General features: G+C 46.0%; 1 protein-coding gene across 1 annotated transcript in view; it reads right to left on the reverse strand.

The window, feature by feature from the left end:
* Window positions 1-17,689: 17,689 nt before the first annotated feature.
* Window positions 17,690-22,030, reverse strand: part of DNALI1 (dynein axonemal light intermediate chain 1) — a 157,802-nt gene continuing 153,461 nt past the window's right edge. The window contains exon 6 of the mRNA XM_069223889.1: window positions 17,690-17,938. Within this exon, the coding sequence (XP_069079990.1) occupies window positions 17,903-17,938 (36 nt within the window). The 3' untranslated portion in view covers window positions 17,690-17,902. The remainder of the gene's footprint in view (window positions 17,939-22,030) is intronic.

Genomic DNA, 22,030 nt, shown 5'->3' on the forward strand with positions numbered 1-22,030 from the left:
GTAAATATGTTTTAAATCGTATACTATCATTAAGTGGTGTGTTGTTCTGTACAGTGGAGGAAAGTGTTGTAAAGTCTGTGGCATGTTGTACCGTAGAGTTGAGTGTTGTAGTGTGGAGTGTCATGGAGTGGTGTAGAGTAAAGTGTAAATGTGTACAGTATTGTAAAATGGAGTGGCGTAAAGTGGAGTGGTGTATAGTGGTCTGGCATGAGTGGCGTACAATGGAATACAGCAAATTGGAGTGGTTTAGAGTCAAATAGTGTAGAGTGGTGTACAGTTGAGTAGGGTGGAGTAGCATGGAGTGAGAGAGTAGTGTACAGTTAAGTGGCATAGAGTTGAACAATGTAGAGTGCAGTTGCATACAGTAGAATTGAATAGCATAGAGTGGAATGGCATAGAGTGAAATAGCGTAGAGTGGGCTGTTGTAAAATGAAGTAGTGTAGAGTGAAGTCATGCAGAGCAGAGTGGCATAACCTTTAGTGGTGAAGAGTAGAATACCATAGAGTGGGATGGCTTTGAGACAAATAGCATAGTGTGACTGACAGTGGAATAACAGAGTGAACTGACATGGAGTGGTGTACAGTGGAATAGCGTAGAGTGGGGTGGCATGCAGTAGAGTGGTGTACAGTGGAGTGTCCATAGAGTGGAATATTGTGCAGTGGAATAGCGTAGAGTGAAGGACGTAGAGTGCAGTGACCTACTGTGAAGAGGCATACAGTAGAGTGGAACAGTGTAGAATGTAGTGGCATGGACTGGAATAGCATAGAATGGAGTTGTGTAGAAGTGATGAGTGGACTGGAGTAGAATAGTATAGAGTGGAGTGGCTTGCAGTGGATTTGCATACGGACAGTGGAGTAGCATAGTGTGTAGTGGCATACACTGGCGTAGAGTTGAGTGGCATAGAGAGCAATACTGTAGAGTGGAGTTGCATAGAGTGCAGTGATGTAGAGTGGAATGGCATAGAGCATTGGTTCTGAACCTGTGGTCCGGTGACCCCTGGGGGTCCGCAGAGCCTCCTCAGGGGGTCCGTGACTGCTCAGAAAATTAAATAGTATTAACAGATTAGGTCCCCAGCTTTCAGTAGTGACTCAGTGGGGGTCCCTGGATTTCAATAATGATTTAGTGGGGGTACCGGGGTTCCAGTAATGATAAAGTGGGGGTCCACAGAAGTCAAAAGGTTGGGAACCACTGGCATAGAGTGTTATAGCATATAGCAGAGTGGCGTAGAATGTAATGGCATAGAGTGGAGTGGAATATAGTCACATAGATTTAAGTGCTGTACAGTGGAACAGTGTAGAGTGGAGTGGAGTGTTGTAGAATTGAGTGTCGTACAGTGGAGTGGTGCAGAGTGGACTGGCATCCAGTGGAATAACAGAGTGCAGTGACACAGAGTGAAATACAGTAGAGTGGAGTGGTGTACAGTGGAATAGCGTATAGTGTGGCGGTGTACAGTAGAGCAGCATAGTGTGGAATAAGGTAGCAAGGAGTGACATAAAGTGGTGTGGCATCCAATTGAGTTGCGTACAGTAAATAGGCATACAGTGGATTGGTATAGAGTGAAGTAGCGAGAGTGTAGTGGGGTAGAGTGAACTAGTGTAGAGTAGATAACGTACAGTGGTGTAGAGTGAGATATAATGTATTTCGTTAAAGTGGAGTGGCATGCATTAGAGTGGCAAAGAGCATTTTGGGACCCTCATTTTTAATTTTCAGCACCCAAGGCGAATATCCACAAAACTTTGCATCACCTGCCAATGTAGAAAAGTCTATAGGTCTATAAAGTCTAGTGGAGATTTGGCAAATAGGGGAAAGTTATTAGCAAGCAGAAATCCGAGGAATTCCAATCTCTGGGAATTCAAACTATAACTACAAAGTGACTACCATCACTATGATTTTTGCTCACTATTAACTTTGCTCCAGTTTGCCAAATCTCCACGAAACTTGCAGACCTATTTCTTTTTTTACATTGGTGGATGATGCAAAATTTCATAGTGATTATTTAAGGGGGTGCAAAGAAAAAAAGAAAGGTCCCAGAACACATTTTTCAACTAATGCATATACCATAGATTTTTTAAACAGACGTGCCAGCATAATAGCTGAACTGATTTCCATTACATTTGACAGGAATATAGATTGTGGTGAGGGAAGGATCCCTTTTACTATTTCATAAAAATCCGTTCAGTAGTTTTATACTTATAAGCAGATAAGACACAAGTTAGTGATATTTTGGGCCACTGTATATTGTAATAATTTTGTGGTATACCGCAGTACATGCCACTGACAAGGCAGTATATGATTGGCTAATGGCTGCCTTTACAAAAGTAAAAGGCAACCATGTAATTTTCACCACACATGGACTATATTCTGGGTTAGGGCCTTACATATAGGAAAGTAGTAGAATGTATTTATTCACTACCATTACCCCTTTATTAAAGTGATAATAGGTAGGAAAACGTAGTTATATTTTTCTATATATTTTTACAGTATAGCTGCTAGGCCTTTTCATCCTCAGTGCTGATCCCTTTTTTCGCTAATTGGGGTAGTTCGTACTTAGGCCTTGTAGGAAGTTGGCTCTGTATGTGCTATTTCAAAGTAAGGAATAGCATGCACAGAGTCCAAGGGTTCCCCTTAGAGGTAAAATAGTGGTAAAAATAGATAATACTAATGCTCTATTTTGTGGTAGTGTGGTCGAGCAGTAGGCTTATCCAAGGAGTAGTGTTAAGCATTTGTTGCACATACACATAGACAATAAATGAGGTACACACACTCAGAGACAAATCCAGCCAATAGGTTTTTATATAGAAAAATATATTTTCTTAGTTTATTTTAAGAACCACAGGTTCAAATTCTACATGTAATATCTCATTCGAAAGGTATTGCAGGTAAGTACTTTAGGAACTTCAAATCATCAAAATTGCATGTATACTTTTCAAGTTATTCACAAATAGCTGTTTTAAAAGTGGACACAGTGCAATTTTCACAGTTCCTAGGGGAGGTAAGTATTTGTTAGGTTAACCAGGTAAGTAAGACACTTACAGGGCTTAGTTCTTGGTCCAAGGTAGCCCACCGTTGGGGGTTCAGAGCAACCCCAAAGTCACCACACCAGCAGCTCAGGGCCGGTCAGGTGCAGAGTTCCCAGTGGTGCCCAAAACACATAGGCTAGAATGGAGAGAAGGGGGTGCCCCGGTTCCGGTCTGCTTGCAGGTAAGTACCCGCGTCTTCGGAGGGCAGACCAGGGGGGTTTTGTAGGGCACCGGGGGGGACACAAGTCCACACAGAAATTTCACCCTCAGCAGCGCGGGGGCGGCCGGGTGCAGTGTAGAAGCAAGCGTCGGGTTTTCAATGTTAGTCTATGAGAGATCTCGGGATCTCTTCAGCGCTGCAGGCAGGCAAGGGGGGGATTCCTCGGGGAAACCTCCACTTGGGCAAGGGAGAGGGACTCCTGGGGGTCACTTCTCCAGTGAAAGTCCGGTCCTTCAGGTCCTGGGGGCTGCGGGTGCAGGGTCTCTCCCAGGCGTCGGGACTTTAGGTTCAAAGAGTCGCGGTCAGGGGAAGCCTCGGGATTCCCTCTGCAGGCGGCGCTGTGGGGGCTCAGGGGGGACAGGTTTTTGTACTCACAGTCTTAGAGTAGTCCTGGGGTCCCTCCTGAGGTGTTGGATCGCCACCAGCCGAGTCGGGGTCGCCGGGTGCAGTGTTGCAAGTCTCACGCTTCTTGCGGGGAGCTTGCAGGGTTCTTTAAAGCTGCTGGAAACAAAGTTGCAGCTTTTCTTGGAGCAGGTCCGCTGTCCTCGGGAGTTTCTTGTCTTTTCGAAGCAGGGGCAGTCCTCAGAGGATGTCGAGGTCGCTGGTCCCTTTGGAAGGCGTCGCTGGAGCAGGATCTTTGGAAGGCAGGAGACAGGCCGGTGAGTTTCTGGAGCCAAGGCAGTTGTCGTCTTCTGGTCTTCCGCTGCAGGGGTTTTCCGCTGGGCAGTCCTTCTTCTTGTAGTTGCAGGAATCTAAATTCTTAGGTTCAGGGAAGCCCTTAAATACTAAATTTAAGGGCGTGTTTAGGTCTGGGGGGTTAGTAGCCAATGGCTACTAGCCCTGAGGGTGGGTACACCCTCTTTGTGCCTCCTCCCAAGGGGAGGGGGTCACATTCCTAACCCTATTGGGGGAATCCTCCATCTGCAAGATGGAGGATTTCTAAAAGTTAGAGTCACCTCAGCTCAGGACACCTTAGGGGCTGTCCTGACTGGTCAGTGACTCCTCCTTGTTTTTCTCATTATCTTCTCCGGCCTTGCCGCCAAAAAGTGGGGCCTGGCCGGAGGGGGCGGGCAACTCCACTAGCTGGAGTGTCCTGCTGGGTTGGCACAAAGGAGGTGAGCCTTTGAGGCTCACCGCCAGGTGTGACAATTCCTGCCTGGGGGAGGTGTTAGCATCTCCACCCAGTGCAGGCTTTGTTACTGGCCTCAGAGTGACAAAGGCACTCTCCCCATGGGGCCAGCAACATGTCTCGGTTTGTGGCAGGCTGCTAAAACTAGTCAGCCTACACAGATAGTCGGTTAAGTTTCAGGGGGCACCTCTAAGGTGCCCTCTGGGGTGTATTTTACAATAAAATGTACACTGGCATCAGTGTGCATTTATTGTGCTGAGAAGTTTGATACCAAACTTCCCAGTTTTCAGTGTAGCCATTATGGTGCTGTGGAGTTCGTGTTTGACAAACTCCCAGACCATATACTCTTATGGCTACCCTGCACTTACAATGTCTAAGGTTTTGTTTAGACACTGTAGGGGTACCATGCTCATGCACTGGTACCCTCACCTATGGTATAGTGCACCCTGCCTTAGGGCTGTAAGGCCTGCTAGAGGGGTGTCTTACCTATACTGCATAGGCAGTGAGAGGCTGGCATGGCACCCTGAGGGGAGTGCCATGTCGACTTACTCGTTTTGTCCTCACTAGCACACACAAGCTGGCAAGCAGTGTGTCTGTGCTGAGTGAGAGGTCTCCAGGGTGGCATAATACATGCTGCAGCCCTTAGAGACCTTCCTTGGCATCAGGGCCCTTGGTACTAGAAGTACCAGTTACAAGGGACTTATCTGGATGCCAGGGTCTGCCAATTGTGGATACAAAAGTACAGGTTAGGGAAAGAACACTGGTGCTGGGGCCTGGTTAGCAGGCCTCAGCACACTTTCAATTGTAAACATAGCATCAGCAAAGGCAAAAAGTCAGGGGGCAACCATGCCAAGGAGGCATTTCCTTACAGGCCTCCACAACCATTTGTTCACATAGGGTATCTACGGCAAATTTGTCCTTTTTTTCTAACATCCTGGGGATTCTAAAAGTACCCAGGGTTTGTGTATTCCCTTCGAAGGGCCAGAGAAAATAGCCAAAATATATCAGAATTTTGAGTTTTGGGGGAAAATTTTAAAAAGTGCTTGGGATAAAAGTGTCTGGTATATTTCATAAAGATAGCATCAACGAAAGGTTTGCTGTGCTACAGTCATCTTATTCCAAGCTTTCAGAGCTGAATCAAAAAACCTATTTTTTTTAATCACAGTTTTGGCATTTTTCAAAGAGGTAGTCCGTTTTTTCCCTATGTTTTGTGCTTTTAACCTAATACTAGTTTGTGGTGGAAACCAGAGTGAAACCCATGGGTGATCCAGGAAAGCTGTATATTTCTGAAAAGTGGACAGAATTCCCAATTCAGCAAGGGTTTGTATGTGTGGATCGCTCAAGATTTTCCCAAAGAAACAAATAGTTGAAATAAAGAAATAAGATAAATGAGTAAGAAAAAACAGCCATTTGTGACAATGTTTTCATCTGTAACTTTTTGGCTTGATGGCCGATTTACAAATGCAATGTAACATTACGTTTGCTAGACCCTTTTGGTTGTGGGGATATATGGGATTTGAGGGTTCTCCAAGAACCCAAGGTACCCAGAGCCAACAGCTAAGCTGCACCGTACAATGGTTTTTCATTGTGTTTTGTGTGTTGATGTTCATATGGTGAAATATGTAAAGTGAAAAAACAGGGCTCAAGATAACCTATGTATTTCTTAGGAGCAGTGGTTATTTGTATATTTCTTAATTTTTGAGTACAAGTACGAGCACATGATTTAGAGAGTATTTTTAAAAAGGTCTTCCTTTTTACACACTGGCTAACATTTGGAAGGCACCAATGCAGCAAAATCTAACTGGTAGTAACAAATATCCTACTATTCTCACTTGTGTGGGTAGGCCTATTCACTGCAACAGGAAATGCCCCAAAACCCAAAATAGGCACATCACATTTTTCCCCTCAAAACTGACCTGATTTTTGCTAAGTGTGTACCTGTGGATTTTGGGCCCTAGATCAGCCTGGGGGAAAACTAGCAAACCTGTAAGTTTTTGGAGAGTAGACACCTAGGGGAATCCAGGATGGGGTGACTTACATGGCTCCCTCCAGGTTGTTTTACCCAGAATCCCTTTCAAACTCAAAACTTCGACTAACAAAACACATTTTCCTCACATTTCTGGGATAGAAATTCCTCGAATCTGCAGTGAGCCATGAGCCACAAACTAACTTCCACTCAGCATTTCCTCACGTCTTTTGATTAAATTGGTACCTCACTTTTGTGGGTAGGCCTAGTGCCAGTGACCGGAATCGGGCCACAACACAACATGGGGGCATCATATTTTTCCACTGAAACTGACCTGCTTTTTGCAAAGTGGGCAGCTGTGGATTTTGGGTGTGGCTCTCACAGGTTATTTTACCCAGAATCCCTGTAAATGTGAACCTTTGACTAAAAAAAAAAAAAACACATTTTGCTCACATTTCTGTGATGGAGAGTTGTAGAATCTGCAGGGAGCTAAAAATTAACATCCAGCCAGCATTACCCTAAGTCTTCCGATAGAAATGGTACCTCACTGGTGTGGGTAGGCCTACTGCCTACAACAGAAAACAGCCCAAAACGCAACACAGGTGCATCACATTTCTCCACTCAAAACTGACCTGTTTTTTTGCAAAGTGAGTAGCAGTGGATTTTGGGCCCTAACTCAACAAGCACAATAGGAAATGTAGCAAACCTATACATTTTTTTAAACTAGACACTTAGGGGAATCCAGGATGGGGTGACTTGTGTGGATACCATGAGGTTTTCTTTTTTTTTTACCCACAATGCCCTGCAAACCTCAAACTTTACCTGAAATCACATATATTCCTTATATTTCTGTGATAGAAACTTCCGGAACCTGCAGGTATCCTTATCTGCACACATGGGGTAATGCTGGGTGGTAGGAATTTTGTGGATCCCTGCGGATTCTGGGAGTTTCCATCACAGAAATATAAGAAAAACTGGTGATTTCAGGTAAAGTTTGAGGTCTGCATGGCGTTGTGGGTAAGAAAACCTCATGGGATTCACACAAGACTCACACCCCCGGAGTCCCCCGGTTTGCTATTTTAAACAAAATTCTGCATTTGGTAGGTTTCCATGGGTGGCGGCTGCGCATGGCCTCAAATCCTGCAGCTACCTCTATTGCTGATCTCTCCACAAAGCACTTTAGGGCCTTTTGTGTCAAGGTCTCTTGGCCCACCCGCACAAGTGAGGTACCAATTGTATTGGGGGACTTGTGGGAATGCTGTCTGGTACAAAATGTGTGGCTCCATGCAGATTCCAAATGTTTTTCTCGCAGCAATGTGAGGAAAGTGTGTGTTTTTAGTCAACATTTGAGGTTTGCAGGGCATTGTGGGTAAGAAAGTGGTGTGGATACATGTGAAGTGCACCACCCTAGACGTCCCCCAGATGTCTAGTTTTTAGAACTGTCTGGATCTGGTAGGGTTTCCAGGTGACAGCCTACACAAACCCAAAAAGTGCAGCTGTTCACCATTGCAAGTAGGATACTTGGAGTTAGCCAACTCTCCTGGCCCATATGTAAAAACAACACCCAAAATAATAAATGTCCTCTTGCTTCAATTGGATTGGGATTGTTAGCCTGCCAGGGAGCAGAAAGATTAGTGAGGTTTTAGGGTACAGGGTGGGGCCTGATGTTAGGATGGAAAAAACCCACCCCATTATTTTATTAAAAATATACACTGCTGCCATACAGCTGGGGCAGCTCAGGGGTAATTACCCCAATATGACCCTGGGGGAGCAAAAAGACTGTTGCCCCCTTTAGTTGGGAAGGGTGCATGGCAATGGCCATATGGGCAGCCCCCACCCCTATATTAATTTTTTCCCAAAATTCCCTGGTCTTTAGTGGGCTCCCCCCAACCCCATGTGGGAGATTGGGGGTAATTATCCCATCTGTCCCCTGTGGTGGCAGAAAGACTGTTTACCCTTCTTTATGACTGGGGGCATGGCTGTGCCCATACTGGGCAGCCCCACCTTTCTTTTCTTACTGAAAAAAATCCCTGGTGCCTAGTGGGCTTTATGCACCCCCCAATCGGCCCTATTTGCCCCTAGGGGTCAGAAAGACTGTTCATTCTGAATTAGGGGTGAGGGCATGGCTGTGCCCATTCAGGCCTGCCCTATCCCTCTATTGTTATTTTTTTTTTAATAACTGGTGCCTAATAAGCTTTCTTCACCTCCTGGGCGGGGAAGATCAGGGGCAATTGCCTCCATCTGCCTCCAGGGGGGGGCAGAAAGACCATTCACCCTTCTTTAGGGGTGGGGCATGGCTGTGCACTTTCTGGGCAGCCCCTACCACTCTATTGTTATTAAAAGTGGGCTTTCTGCACCCTCCTGAGGGCAGAAACAGAAAGACTCCCCATTTCCCTTGTGCCTAACAGGTGGATCCCTGCATCAGGATCGCCCTCTTGCGGCAATCCCCAAGCAGGGATCCACAGGGCAAAGTTACCAATAATGCCACCAATGGCTGACAGATGGGCAGGGGAAAGAGTGCAGGTGTCGCCCATTGGCTAACACCGCATCAAACGGTTCAATAAAGGTAACAAAGTTCCATGATTACTACCTAGAAGGTTCTGCAGCAAAAATAAATAAAAAATAAAAAAAAGAACAAGCAAAAGAAAGTGTACTACACTACATTTCACAAATTCAGTGTACTACAGTGTATTTTAAATTTTTCATTATTTAATTTAAAAAAAATGTTTACAGAGTACCTCAGTGCTACCTAGAAAGTACTGCACTACTTACATTACAATTACTACAGTATTTTTAAGGGAAAATATAGGGTAATACAGTATTTTATTTTATTTGTAACAGATTTACTTTTTAAATTTTTTTACACAGTCTGCATTCTAGGTTTTAAGGGACAATATACTGTGGTAGAGTGTACCTAAAAATAAAAATAAATAAAAAATGAAAATTTTTTTTTTTTGAATGTACTACACAATTTTCCCCTTAAAACCCACAAAGCACACTAACCATGGTCTAAACTATATTTTGCGCACTCAGTTTTAGAAAGGCAAAGTATTCTTTACATCGCACATAGTCTGCGTTCTGGTTTTTAAGGGGAAATGTAGTGTAGTACAGTGTACTTAAATAATTAAACAGAAATAATTAGAAATTAACCATGGCTATATATATCTCTTACTTTTTGTGCCTTATGGGCTTGTTTTGCAAAGGTAAACTTATAATTTTGTGTAGGATTACCATTGTTTACTATTCACAAAGGCATTTTACTATTAATATCTTTAGGACTGGTGTGGAGTAGCATGTTGTAGAGGGTTGTATTGTGGAACAACGAATGCGTTTATAAAACATTTATTTACGACTCCATTACCATGTACAGACAACGACCACAAAAGTCATTAGCACAAATGCCATAACAATGATCAAGCATGAGTATCTTGGAGAGGTCTCCACATCACCCTCAACGCTTACTAAGGAACTTCCTCCTGAGGCATGAAAATGTTCATGCTTACTAAAGTCTATATTGTTGTCTGCAATAAACTCTTAACTATCAACTCTGAAAAGTTTTTTTTTTTTTGCTTTGCGGTAGGGGGCTAGTCCCCCTAAACCTCAACAGAGAGTGGAGGGGGGCTTAACGTCCCCATTCCCCCTTCCTTAAATAATTGACTCCAAGATGCCATGGATGGTCACAAAAGTAAATAAACTCATCTTTTTCAAAACCCCAATATTTTGTGATTCTTCTATACAGTGCAGCACAATCATAACTTTCAAATGTATACCATTTCTGCACATGTTTATTACTTGTGATATACACACGCTCCACTACAAATTCCACAAAACCTCCTTTTATCAGCACCCTCAACGGCTACTGATTACAAACCCTCGACAACTCAACATATTTAATCCATCCATATGTCCACTGTACCCATCCCACCACTCCCCTCTCGGCTTAAAGTAAGGGTCCTTTGTGCCTTGTCTAAGTGTTTAACGCGTCCTTCCACTTCTGGGTGGTCCAACAATCATTATCACTTCCGTCACCCATATCTTACATGTCGAAGGATATGTCCGGGAAAGCTCAACAAGATTGTCCACAATGACTTTCTCAAAGTGAGCACGTGGCTATATCTCCTTCAATATACTGCTGTTTGTTGTAACAATGTTCATTGTAAAAGTATAATCGTTGTACTGTGGTTAGTTGTGAAACTATAATTGTTGTATTGATGTCCTTCTTACAGCCACTATCGTACTAAAGTCATTGTTGTAAATGCCATTCATTGTGTTACCTTCGTTGCAAAGGACATTTCCCGTGGTAGAGTGGAGTGTCGTAGAATGGAGTGGTATGTCAGAGTGGACTGGCATGTCATAGTCTGGAGTTGAGTTGATTGTCACAGTGGAGTGGAGTGTCGTGGGGTGTCATGGAGCGGTGTGGCTTAGATTGGAGGGGCATACAGTGGAGTAGAGTGTTGTGGAGTCGCATAGAGTGTAGAGGTGTGTCTTAGTGTGCAGGGGTGTAATTTGGACTGGCGTTGAGTGAAATGGGATATAGTAGAGTGGAGCAGCTTTCTGTGGAATGGCATGTCAGAGTGGAGTGCACTGTTGTAGAGTGGAGCAGCTTATTGTAGAGTAGAGTGGCATGTCGTACACTAGAGTGGAGTAGCGTGTTATAGACTGGCTTGTGGTACAGTGTCCTAGAGGGGAGGGCATAGAATGGAGTTGCGTAGAGTCAACTGGGATGTCCTAGAGTAGAGTGGCTTACAGTGGAGTGGCATGTTATAGAGTGGGGAGATGTTTGTTGGAGTGGAGTTGGCATGTTCATCAAGTGTTGTGATGTGTGGTAGTCTTGAGTGGCATGTTGTATAGGGGAATGGAGTATCATAGACTGGAATGGACTGTTGTAGAGTGGAGTGGGGTGTCAAAGAGTGGAAAGGCGTGTCATGTTAGAGTGTTGTTTAAAGGACGTAGTGTGAAAATAGCTGAATTTATTTAGATGAAATGTGTCAAATATAGATTATGGGGGGTAAAGGGTCCTTTCTGGTAGTAGATCTGAATTGTTTCAGTAGTTTTATAGGGCCTTATTCACAAAGGGAAACTTACACTGTTTAAGTTTAAGATTGTTTGCTATTAACAAAGGCATTTGATGACTATTATCTTTACGAATGTGGAGTTTATGCAAACAAGAATATTGGACAGTCATATCTTTTAATGTGTGAAAACTCAGCAGTCCTGCTGCAGCCGCTTCTCTGGTCCTAGTAGTAATTCCTCATTCTAAGTCCTCTAAACAGTGCTGCTAGCATCTTCTCGGCCACAGTGGTACTTCTGCATTCTTAGTCTTGTAGACAATGCTGCAGCTGCTTCTCTGGTCCCAGTTTCAATACCTCATTCTAGGTCTTCTAGACAGTGCTGCTAGCTGCTTCTCTGGTCCCATTCCTCATTCAAAGTCCTCCAGACAGTGCTGCTAGCTACTTCTCTGGTCTCATCAGTAACACCCCCCATTCAAAGTCCTCTAGGCAGTGCTGTAGCTGCATCTCTATTCCCAGTGGTAATTCCCCATTCTTATTCCTCTAGGCTGCGCTGCAGCTGCGTCTCTTCATACATACACTACACTCCAAACCAAAACACATAGGTAAAAGACATGGGGGCTCATTCCGACCCCGGCAGTCAAGGACCGCCGGGGCCGGGGATGCGGGAGCACCGCCAACAGGCTGGCGGTGCCCCGCAGGGCATTCTGACCGCGGCGGTTTGGCCGCGGTCAGAAGAGGAAAACCGGCGGTCTCCCGCAGGTTTTCCGCTGCCCGACGGGATTCCGACACCCCATACCGCCATCCTGTTCCTGGCGGTTCGCCCGCCAGGAACAGGATGGCGGTATGGGGTGTCGTGGGGCGCCTGGAGGCCCCTGCAGTGCCCATGCCAATGGCATGGGCACTGCAGGGGCCCCCGTAAGAGGGCCCCACAAAGGATTTCAGTGTCTGCTGTGCAGACACTGAAATCCGCGACGGGTGCAACTGCACCCGTCGCACCTTCCCACTCCGCCGGCTCCATTCGGAGCCGGCTTCCTCGTGGGAAGAGGTTTCCCGCTGGGCTGGCGGGCGGCCTTCTGGCGGTCGCCCGCCAGCCCAGCGGGAAAACCAGAATGGCCTCCGCGGTCTTTCGACCGCGGAGCGGCCATTTGGCGGTTCCCGCACCATCTACCAGCACCCAGAGGTACTGCTCAAGATTTTCTGGATCCAGTCTGACACTTAGGAAATATTCTAAGTTGAGGAATCTGCTGTTAGATACAGTATCTACCAGAAAAGGGTTACCTAATGTAAATAAAGTGTTCATCCAAACTGTCACGAAATGCTTTTGGTTAAGTTACTGTCTTTGTACCTGTCAAAACTGCTGTACTTTTCATTCTCCCTGTTTAGGATGTTCTTTCATGCCATCTGATTATTCCCGGCCCGACCCCATCCCTCAGCGAGGATAGGGTTTACTTGTGGTTCATCACATAAGGGCCTTTCTCTTTGGATATGGACATGTAACTTCCAATAAACATTTTGCCTGTCAGGTGTCAGAACATTCAGTTTCTCATCTTTTATTGAAGCAATTTGAGGATTGGCAATCAGTTGTATCAGTCGCTCACCAAAGTTTGCAAACTGGTCGAATTCTGGTGCATTAAATAGACCAAAGGCAGAGGTGAGGTTTAATTTATTGGTTAGCTTTCGGAGAAAGAGTATGTTAATTTACGATCACAGGATTGCAATAAAATTGGCTTGGCCCATTGACTTATTGGAAGATTACTTATTTATTTATTTTTTTAATTTTAACAGGTGAATCTTTGGTGGCCTTTACTTTCTCCAGTTCCTTTTAGACTTTACCGGAATGCCTAATGACTACCTAGGGCCTTCATGACACAGCATTAGTAGGACAGTCCAGATCATATTTCCTGTTATCTGGCCAAAAATTACTCCAATGGAGGTTCCTTATACAGATTCCTCCTTCTAGTGCTCCACTGGTTCTTGCTACCTCCTGAGTGCCAGTGTAGATACTGGACTCTCAGTTAAGCCTGTATACTCAGGCTGAAAGCAGAGTTAACTCTTCTGGAGTCTGTAAACATAAGGAAGTTCACCCAGACATTCCTGGCGTAAACTCAGACCCCCCAATCAGACTCTCCTTGAAGCTCTTCACTCCTTTCTCTTCACATTGCCCCCCCCCCAGAGCAATTTAATGCTATTATCACTCTCATCACAGAAACCTGTAATAATCTGGAAGTCCGCCTGCAATTTCTTTCTTCAGCTCCTGTTTTTTACCCAGGTTTTGCACACCTTTGCTGTTCCCAGCTTTCTTTCACTCCACTCCTTGTCTCAAACAAACCACTGTGCCCTCTCTCCGTCACGTCTTCCATTACTATAATAACAGACCATCACTTGTTTTGTCTTAAGAACTCAGGCTACTGTCATTAGGAAGTTGTTAGATAAGAGTTTCATAACAAGTCACGCTTCTCTAGTCACTTTGGCCCCTGAATCTTAATGGATATTAGTGAAAATACACAGGTCTGACCAAAAGCTATACTCCAGATGAAGGTGCTGTACTCTTCTATTCCAGTGTCCTCGGCCAGCTTTCACCAAGTATGCAGGCACCTTAGCTATGGCAGATCTGTTGCATCCAAAATATGAAGGTAATAAAGATGTCATCTACAGCATAGGATTTGCTAAGAGAATGAGGCGAGCAGGCGTGCAGGAGGTTCTAGATTTCCAATAATGTGGTCAATTTTTACAACATTCTGTTCAGGACACTCTTTACCCACTGCACCCCGTTACCCATTTCCTCCAACCCTAGGCTACCCCACTCTGAGGGGAAGGGTAAAAACCAGGGGAAAACAGAACCTTTTAGCTAAGCTGTACTGGCAAACCACTAGTTAGGGCCAATATCCACGAAACCCATATGTTCTGGGAGACAATGGTTCTCATAGATAGGAGAACGTGTCTTTTGCTGGGTCAGATTGGGGCATGATTCTTGCAGTGCACTGCTGGCAGCACTATGCCACTGTTGCAGCCAGAGGCAGGGCAATAAATGCACCATTTGTACTCTCACCAACATGAGTATGGTCACTTCCACTACTGCTATCCTACGCATGGTAACATTTCATAGCTGAGATCATACGCACTCTGTTTCCACACCTACCACTTAAGGAAAATCAAGTTCATCCATGTAGGAAATTGCCCCATTTTGACATGGTCACCTCAACTTTTTGCCTCGTATTCGATGCAATTTTGACTGAAAGTGAACTGGGGCTCTGCTAACCACGTCTCCAGTGCCAGATCTCTTTCCTTAAAAGTGTGCTATTGTTCCCCCAGTTGCAATATCTTTGGCATCCCTGGTACCTTGGGCATGGGTACCAAAGAGGGTCCCCAAGGGCTACAGCATGCATTGTGCCACCCTCAGGGACCCCTCACCTAGCACATGTAGGCGGCTACTGCAAGCTGCATGTCTTGGTGCATCTAAAAGTGAAAACACGACATGGCACACAGCCTGTGTGCCATTTCCCCTAACACTGCATGCAGTATATGTAAGTCACCCTAACAGCAGGCTTTTCAGCCCTAAGGCAAGGTGCATTATATTACATATAGGGTCATATATGCAAGAGCAGATGCATCCCTGCTATGTCTTTGTTGATTCCTAAACATAGTAAATGAACAGGGAAGCCATTTTAAGTACATGTGCTGGACACTGGTCAATAGGAGTTCCCCAGCTACATCATGGCTTCACTGAAAATAGGGATGTTTGGTATCAAACATCTCGTAATAATAAACCCTCACTGATGCCAGTGATAGATTTATTAATAGAGGCACCCTGAGGGCACCTTAGAGGTGTCCCCTGGAAACCTACCAACTACCTGTGTGGCGACTGACTCGTTTTAGCCAGCCTGCCACCACCAGACAAGATTCTGACCCCCTAGGGTGAGAGCCTTTGCTCTTGGGCGGTCAGAGACAAAGCCCGCTCAGGATCAGGTGTTTAGGCAACACACCCAACAGGATGACTCGCAAATCTGCAATGAAGGCCTCTGCATTTCAAGGCAATGGCCTTCAAAGATCGCCACTGCCTTTGGTATGCCGATCTGGCTTCAATCAAAGGAGAGATGCCTAGGCCTGTATTTATACCTTATTTAGCGCCGCATTTGCGTCGCTTTTTGACGCAAAACGGCGCAAACCTACAAAATACAATGGTATTTTGCAAGTTTGCGCCGTTTTTGCGTCAAAAAACGACGCAAATGCGGCGCAAAAAAAAAGTATAAATACGGGCCCTAATCCCCTGCCCCAGGGCCCATTTGGCACTGCGACAGGCAGGAAATTTAGTATTCAGAGAGGTGTGTTCACCCCTCAGGTTAGTTCCACCCCTAGGGTGAGCTGCCTGATGTGGACACCACATTTAGAAATCTGCCATCTTGGTTTTGGCAGAAGCAGGAACTCTGAGACAGTGTTATGCCCACTTCCTACATTCAGTATTTAGGGGAGCCCCGGCCCCGGGAACAGAGATTCCTCCTGACCTACGAAGAAGAAGAACACCCAAGGGCCGCAAAAGCAAAGCCAGGTGAAGGAGCACCTGACTTGGCCCCAGTCTGCCAGCCTATCTACTGTTCCCACCGATTTACACCAAAATCAACTCGTCCTGCAAGCTGCTGTGTCTCCAAAAGCCTTGGAGCCCTGCCTGCCTTCAACAAAGACCCAGGAACTCCAGTGGAGCAGCAGAGCTGCTTCCCTGCATCTTGCAGGCATCCCAAGGAAGAACTGAAAGGACTCCTGACTGCTGCACACCAGACACCTGAAAGCACCACTGCATGTGTGCCTCCCAGCCTGAGCTGAAGTGAACTAAGGGTGCCAACTTGGTCCCCCAGCCCTCCAGAGACAAAGCCCACCTTGGACGTGTCCACTGTGGACTCACCAATGCTGCCTGAGCATCTGCACACAGGCCCCTTCAACCGTAAGTGTTCCAGCTGAGAAAACCTGACACCTCAAGGCACCTCTACATCTGTAGCCCCTGGCTCATGGAGAAGAGGACACAAGGTATCCCCACATGCCCAGACACCCCAAGACTGAAACCTACTTGTTGGTTCCTCACGACTGGATTCCCAATCCTCACCGGCAGCATCTTTGCAACCGGATCGATCCCTATTGACTAACATTGGGCATCCAACGGCATACTATACTTTTGCACCTGGCCACCCCAGTACCACCCTGTGTGACCCATTAGTGTGGTCCTGCACCTTGCTCAATACTCACCTTAAGTCCAGGAGATTATTCCCATCAGTCACTGTACTGTACCTCTTTGCAGTCTTTGTTTTTCCTCCATAGGATAATATTGCAGCTCCCAAAAATTGCACTGTTGCCTTTTCAAAACTAAAGATTTTTATTGCAAAACATATTTACCTGATCAAATTGGTTTTGGTGTCAAAATATATATAAAGATACTTTTTGTGAATTGGTTTGGATCTCCTTCTTGAGTTGTGTCTCATTTATTGACTGTGTGTGTGTTTGCAAATGTCTCACACTCATGTCTGATAAGCCTTAAACTGCTCATTCACACTACCCCCCTAAAAGAGCACCTTGGAATTGCTAGAGCAAGCCCCTGTCCACTAGTAAGGAAACCCCTGGACTCTTTGCATGATATATCCAGTGCTTAATTTGTAAATTAAAATGTTCCGGTGCTCACATTCCTCCTGTGACACACGGCTGCTGCAATTAAAGGTGCGAGCACGGAATACTGAGGCAAAATAATCCTGAAGCCATCTCAGGCCTCTTCGATCCATTTACAGCCACTCCCTGCCCCTTCAGGTCACTCTTGCAATTTTCTGTTTTCTCCCTTTGTGACGCTTTTTCGCCTACTCTTCCTGCGTCTTTCCCATTTGTGTCTTTTTTTCGCAGGAAATGCTTGAGGCAGAAAAATAAGTGCCGGTGCTTAGCATTGGAAACAACAAGCACAAATTAAGAGCTGGATTTCTCTCATTTTTATATATTATATAAAGAGCCAGCTTCCTACACTCCAGAGCAATAGATATTTGTATTCCTTTCAGAACCAAGATTTCCGACGTTGTAGATAAGTATATTCTGAGCCAAGACTTCAGATACTACATCCCCGTTGCCAATCCCCTTTCGAAAGAAATAGTATTCTCCCAAGTAACCGCTTCAAACACTGTGATACCTAGAAGCAATAGTAATTAACACGCAATATAAATTCATTTATCACCCTTCGTCTGCAGAGAATAAAATCACCAGCAGCGCTTTCCCTGTTGGCAAAGGCACAATCCACCGCGCACACGCACCTGTGATTGGTTTGGAAACCGATTTTCAGACCTGCTCAGAAATTTTATTACAAATGAATCAAAAGTGTTGCATCAGAAAAACACATTTATTGAGGTGTTTCATAACTGAAAATACTTCCATCCTCCTTAACATCGGAGGTGTCATAACTTTTGGTATTTACAATTTCAAGGTCTTAGAACACTGGGAGGTGGCGGCCACGATGAACCTCACGGTGCGGTAACTTGGCCTTCATGTGGCATTACGAGAACATCAGGAACGCGCAGCCCAGAGGTCACACTTTTACTTCTTAGGTGCAATAATGCCTTCCAGTTGAGCCTGAAAAATATAACATTTCTTGATTACTGTGTTCAAACTGACAAGAACATACTCAAGAGGTGATTAAGCGTGCGCTGTTTCCTCGGTGAGGAAATTGGAAGATGCTTGCTAATTCTAAAGTGTAGTGCTCTTTCCAAATGTCTGGAGAGGTGGGGGGGGGGGGGGGGGGGGGGGGGGGGGAGTGGGGGGCGAGAGGGGGGTGGGCTTTGGGGAGAATCATGCTTCGCGCCATGTTTTTTTAATCAGCTGCTCCAGGCTTGGCAGACAGACTTGCTGCATTATGAGAAGCTGGCCCCGTTTACATACAATGAAAGCTCCATTTTGTAATGTAAAGTATAGAAAAGGAAATTGAACGGAACTTATTGAAACAGTGGTTTGGGCGTTGCCTCCTATCCTGAAGACGTTTGCAAGATGAAACGTTTGGCTCTCGGGGTTTCGTGAAAGATTGGTCATGCGTTCAGGAGAAAAGTATTCTGGAACAACACTGGGCTAATCACTGAGGTGACGTGACTCTCAAATGAGTACGTAAGGAGAGCAGCTCGTTCTAGCAGCGGGGATCTCTTATATAATGCCCTATGGAAGCATTTTTCAGTGCTTTAAATGGGCCGGTACTCTCCGGTACTGAGTACCGGCACTTTTTTATTTTGAGAGGGAGAGTACCGGCACATCTCAAGAAAAACGTAATACTTTTAATTGGAGAATACCGGCACTTCTCAGAAACAAGCAGGTACTCTGGTACAGAGTACCTGCACTTCTATTTTTCCATTTAAAGCACAAGTGAAACTGATGGGATTTAGGAAAATTCAGCAATGCTCTGCAAATACAGTCAAACAAATTCGCAGTCTATGAACGGGAATTGGGCACAAATAGTAGCAGCGAATAGGCACTCCTAAATGATACAATTACATTGCAGTTAAGGAGGCACACTCAAAGGCAGAAAACACATATTCCCAATTGTTAAAGCAGATGGTCAGTAAGTAGGCATAACTAAAAGAACAACTAAAAGAATATGTCTACAATATCTATCTATTGCCACTATAGATAGGTAGAAATTAGGCTTACCCTAAAACAGAAAAAAGTGGTTACCTAATGTTCCTATCAATGGGCAGCAAGGCATCGTTACTTACCTTTAACTCTAGTTCTCCAACATAAGCATCTTTCATAGATTCATATGCTTAAACACTTTGGCCCTCATTCTGACCTTGGCGGGCGGCGGAGGCCGCCCGCCAAAGTCCCGCCGTCAGGTTACCGTTCCGCGGTCGAAAGACCGCGGCGGTAATTCTGACTTTCCCGCTGGGCTGGCGGGCGGTCGCCTTCAGGCCGCCCGCCAGCCCAGCGGGAAAGAGGCTTCCACGATGAAGCCGGCTCGGAATCGAGCCGGCGGAGTGGAAGCTGTGCGACGGGTGCAGTTGCACCCGTCGCGTATTTCACTGTCTGCCCAGCAGACAGTGAAATACATTTAGGGGCCCTCTTACGGGGGCCCCTGCAATGCCCATGCCAGTGGCATGGGCACTGCAGGGGCCCCGCGACCCCCCCTACCGCCATCCGGATCCCGGCGGTCGGACTGCCGGGATCTGGATGGCGGTAGGGGGGGTCGGAATCCCCTCGGCGGCGCAGCAAGCTGCGCCGCCTTGGAGGATTCAATGGGGCGGCGGTACACTGGCGGGAGACCGCCAGTGTTGCCGGTCCGACCGCGGCTTTACCGCCGCGGTCGGAATCCCCATTGGAGCACTGCCGGCCTGTCGGCGGTGCTCCCGCGGTCCTCCGCCCTGGCGGTCTTTGACCGCCAGGGTCAGAATGACCGCCTTTGTGTCTTCAAGTCTGTGAATCCTTTATAGTCAATGTTAACATAGCAGTGTCCATACATTCAAATAATACTGAAAACAGCCATAGCCTATATGTAAACCAGTTGCCTCACTGTGGGGCATATTTATACTCCGTTTGCGCCGGAATTGCGTCGTTTTTTTTTACGCAATTCCGACGCAAAACTAACTCCATATTTATACTTTGGCGTTAGACGTGTCTAGCGCCAAAGTCCATGGAGTTAGCGTCATTTTTTAGCGTGGACACCTACTTTGCGTTAATTATATGCAAGGTAGGCGTTCCCGTCTAAAAAATCGACTCCGAGGCATGTGCGTCTGATTTATACTCCCGGGCAAAATTCACGCCCGGGAGTGGGCGGGTCAAAAAAAATGACGTACGCCCGTTTTTTAGCGCCTGCAAAAGGCAGGCGTTAAGGGACCTGTGGGCTCTGAAGGAGCCCAGAGGTGCCCTCCCATGCCCCCAGGGACACCCCCTGTCACCCTTGCCCACCCCAGGAGGACACCCAAGGCTGGAGGGACCCATCCCAGGGACATTAAGGTAAGTTCAGGTAAGTGTTTAAAAAAAAAAAAATTGTGGCATAGTGGGGCCTGATTTGTGCCCCCCTACATGTCACTATGCCCAATGACCATGCCCAGGGGACAGAAGTCCCCTGGGCATGGCCATTGGGCAAGGGGGCATGACTCCTGTCTGTGCTAAGACAGGAGTCATTTCTATGGGGGTTGGGAGTGAAAAAAAATGGCGCAAATCGGGTTGAGGCGAAAAAATTGCCTCAACCTGACTTGCCCCATTTCTTGACGCCCAAGCCCCATATCCCCGTACGCCTTAACGCACACCAGACGTCGCCCGGGGCTAACGCCGGCTAACGTCATTCAATAAATACGGCGCCCGCATGGCGCTTCAGAATGGCGTTAGCCGGCGCTAATTTTTTTGACGCAAAACTGCGTTAGCGCAGTTTTGCGTCAAAAAGTATAAATATGGGCCTGTGTGTCCTGAACTCTGGCCTGTCCGGTGAATGGAACTTGGAGCTCCCAACTCCCCACAAAGGATGAGCTGTTCTGGTTTTTCCAGCAAGCCAAATGTAACATATCAGAAAAAGGTCTTGGGAGGTGGGAGGGCACATGTGACTCTAGTAAAAATGACAGAAGAACCTGGATTACTGATGTTACCCCTTTTTTCTCCAACATTGGACCTTTCATAGATTGCAATGAGTGAATAATGATTACCGTATGTAGGAGGCTGGACTGGCTTGTAGTGAGTACCAAGGGGTACTTGCACCTTGCACCAGGCCCAGTTATCCCTTATTAGTGTATAGGGTGTCTAGCAGCTTAGGCTGATAGATAATGGTAGCTTAGCAGAGCAGCTTAGGCTGAACTAGGAGACGTGTGAAGCTACTACAGTACCACCTAGTGTCATATGCACAATATCATAAGAAAACACAATACACAGTTATACTAAAAATAAAGGTACTTTATTTTTATGACAATATGCCAAAGTATCTTAGAGTGTATCCTCAGTGAGAGGATAGGAAATATACACAAGATATATATACACAATAGCAAAAATATGCAGTATAGTCTTAGAAAACAGTGCAAACAATGTATAGTTACAATAGGATGCAATGGGGAAACATAGGGATAGGGGCAACACAAACCATATACTCCAGAAGTGGAATGCGAACCACGAATGGACCCCAAACCTATGTGACCTTGTAGAGGGTCGCTGGGACTATTAGAAAATAGTGAGAGTTAGCAAAATAACCCTCCCCAAGACCCTGAAAAGTGAGTGCAAAGTGCACTAAAGTTCCCCTAAGAACAAAAGAGTAGTGTTAGAGGAATAATGCAGGAAAGACACAAACCAGCAATGCAACAACTGTGGATTTCCAATCTAGGGTACCTGTGGAACAAGGGGACCAAGTCCAAAAGTCACAAGCAAGTCGGAGATGGGCAGATGCCCAGGAAATGCCAGCTGCGGGTGCAAAGAAGCTTCGACTGGACAGAAGAAGCTGAGGTTTCTGCAGGAACGAAAAGGGCTAGAGACTTCCCCTTTGGTGGACGGATCCCTCTCGCCTTGGAGAGTCGTGCAGAAGTGTTTTCCCGCCGGAAGGACGCCAACAAGCCTTGCTACACGCAAATCGTGCATTTGGCGTTTTTGGACGCTGCTGGGGCCCAGGAGGTCGCAAATTGGACCTGCAGAGAGAGGGGACGTCGAGCAAGACAAAGAGTCCTCACTGAAGCAGGTAGCACCCGGAGAAGTGCCAGAAACAGGCAC

The sequence above is a fragment of the Pleurodeles waltl genome, chromosome 3_1, assembly GCF_031143425.1.
Source record: "Pleurodeles waltl isolate 20211129_DDA chromosome 3_1, aPleWal1.hap1.20221129, whole genome shotgun sequence".
NCBI lineage: Eukaryota > Metazoa > Chordata > Amphibia > Caudata > Salamandridae > Pleurodeles > Pleurodeles waltl.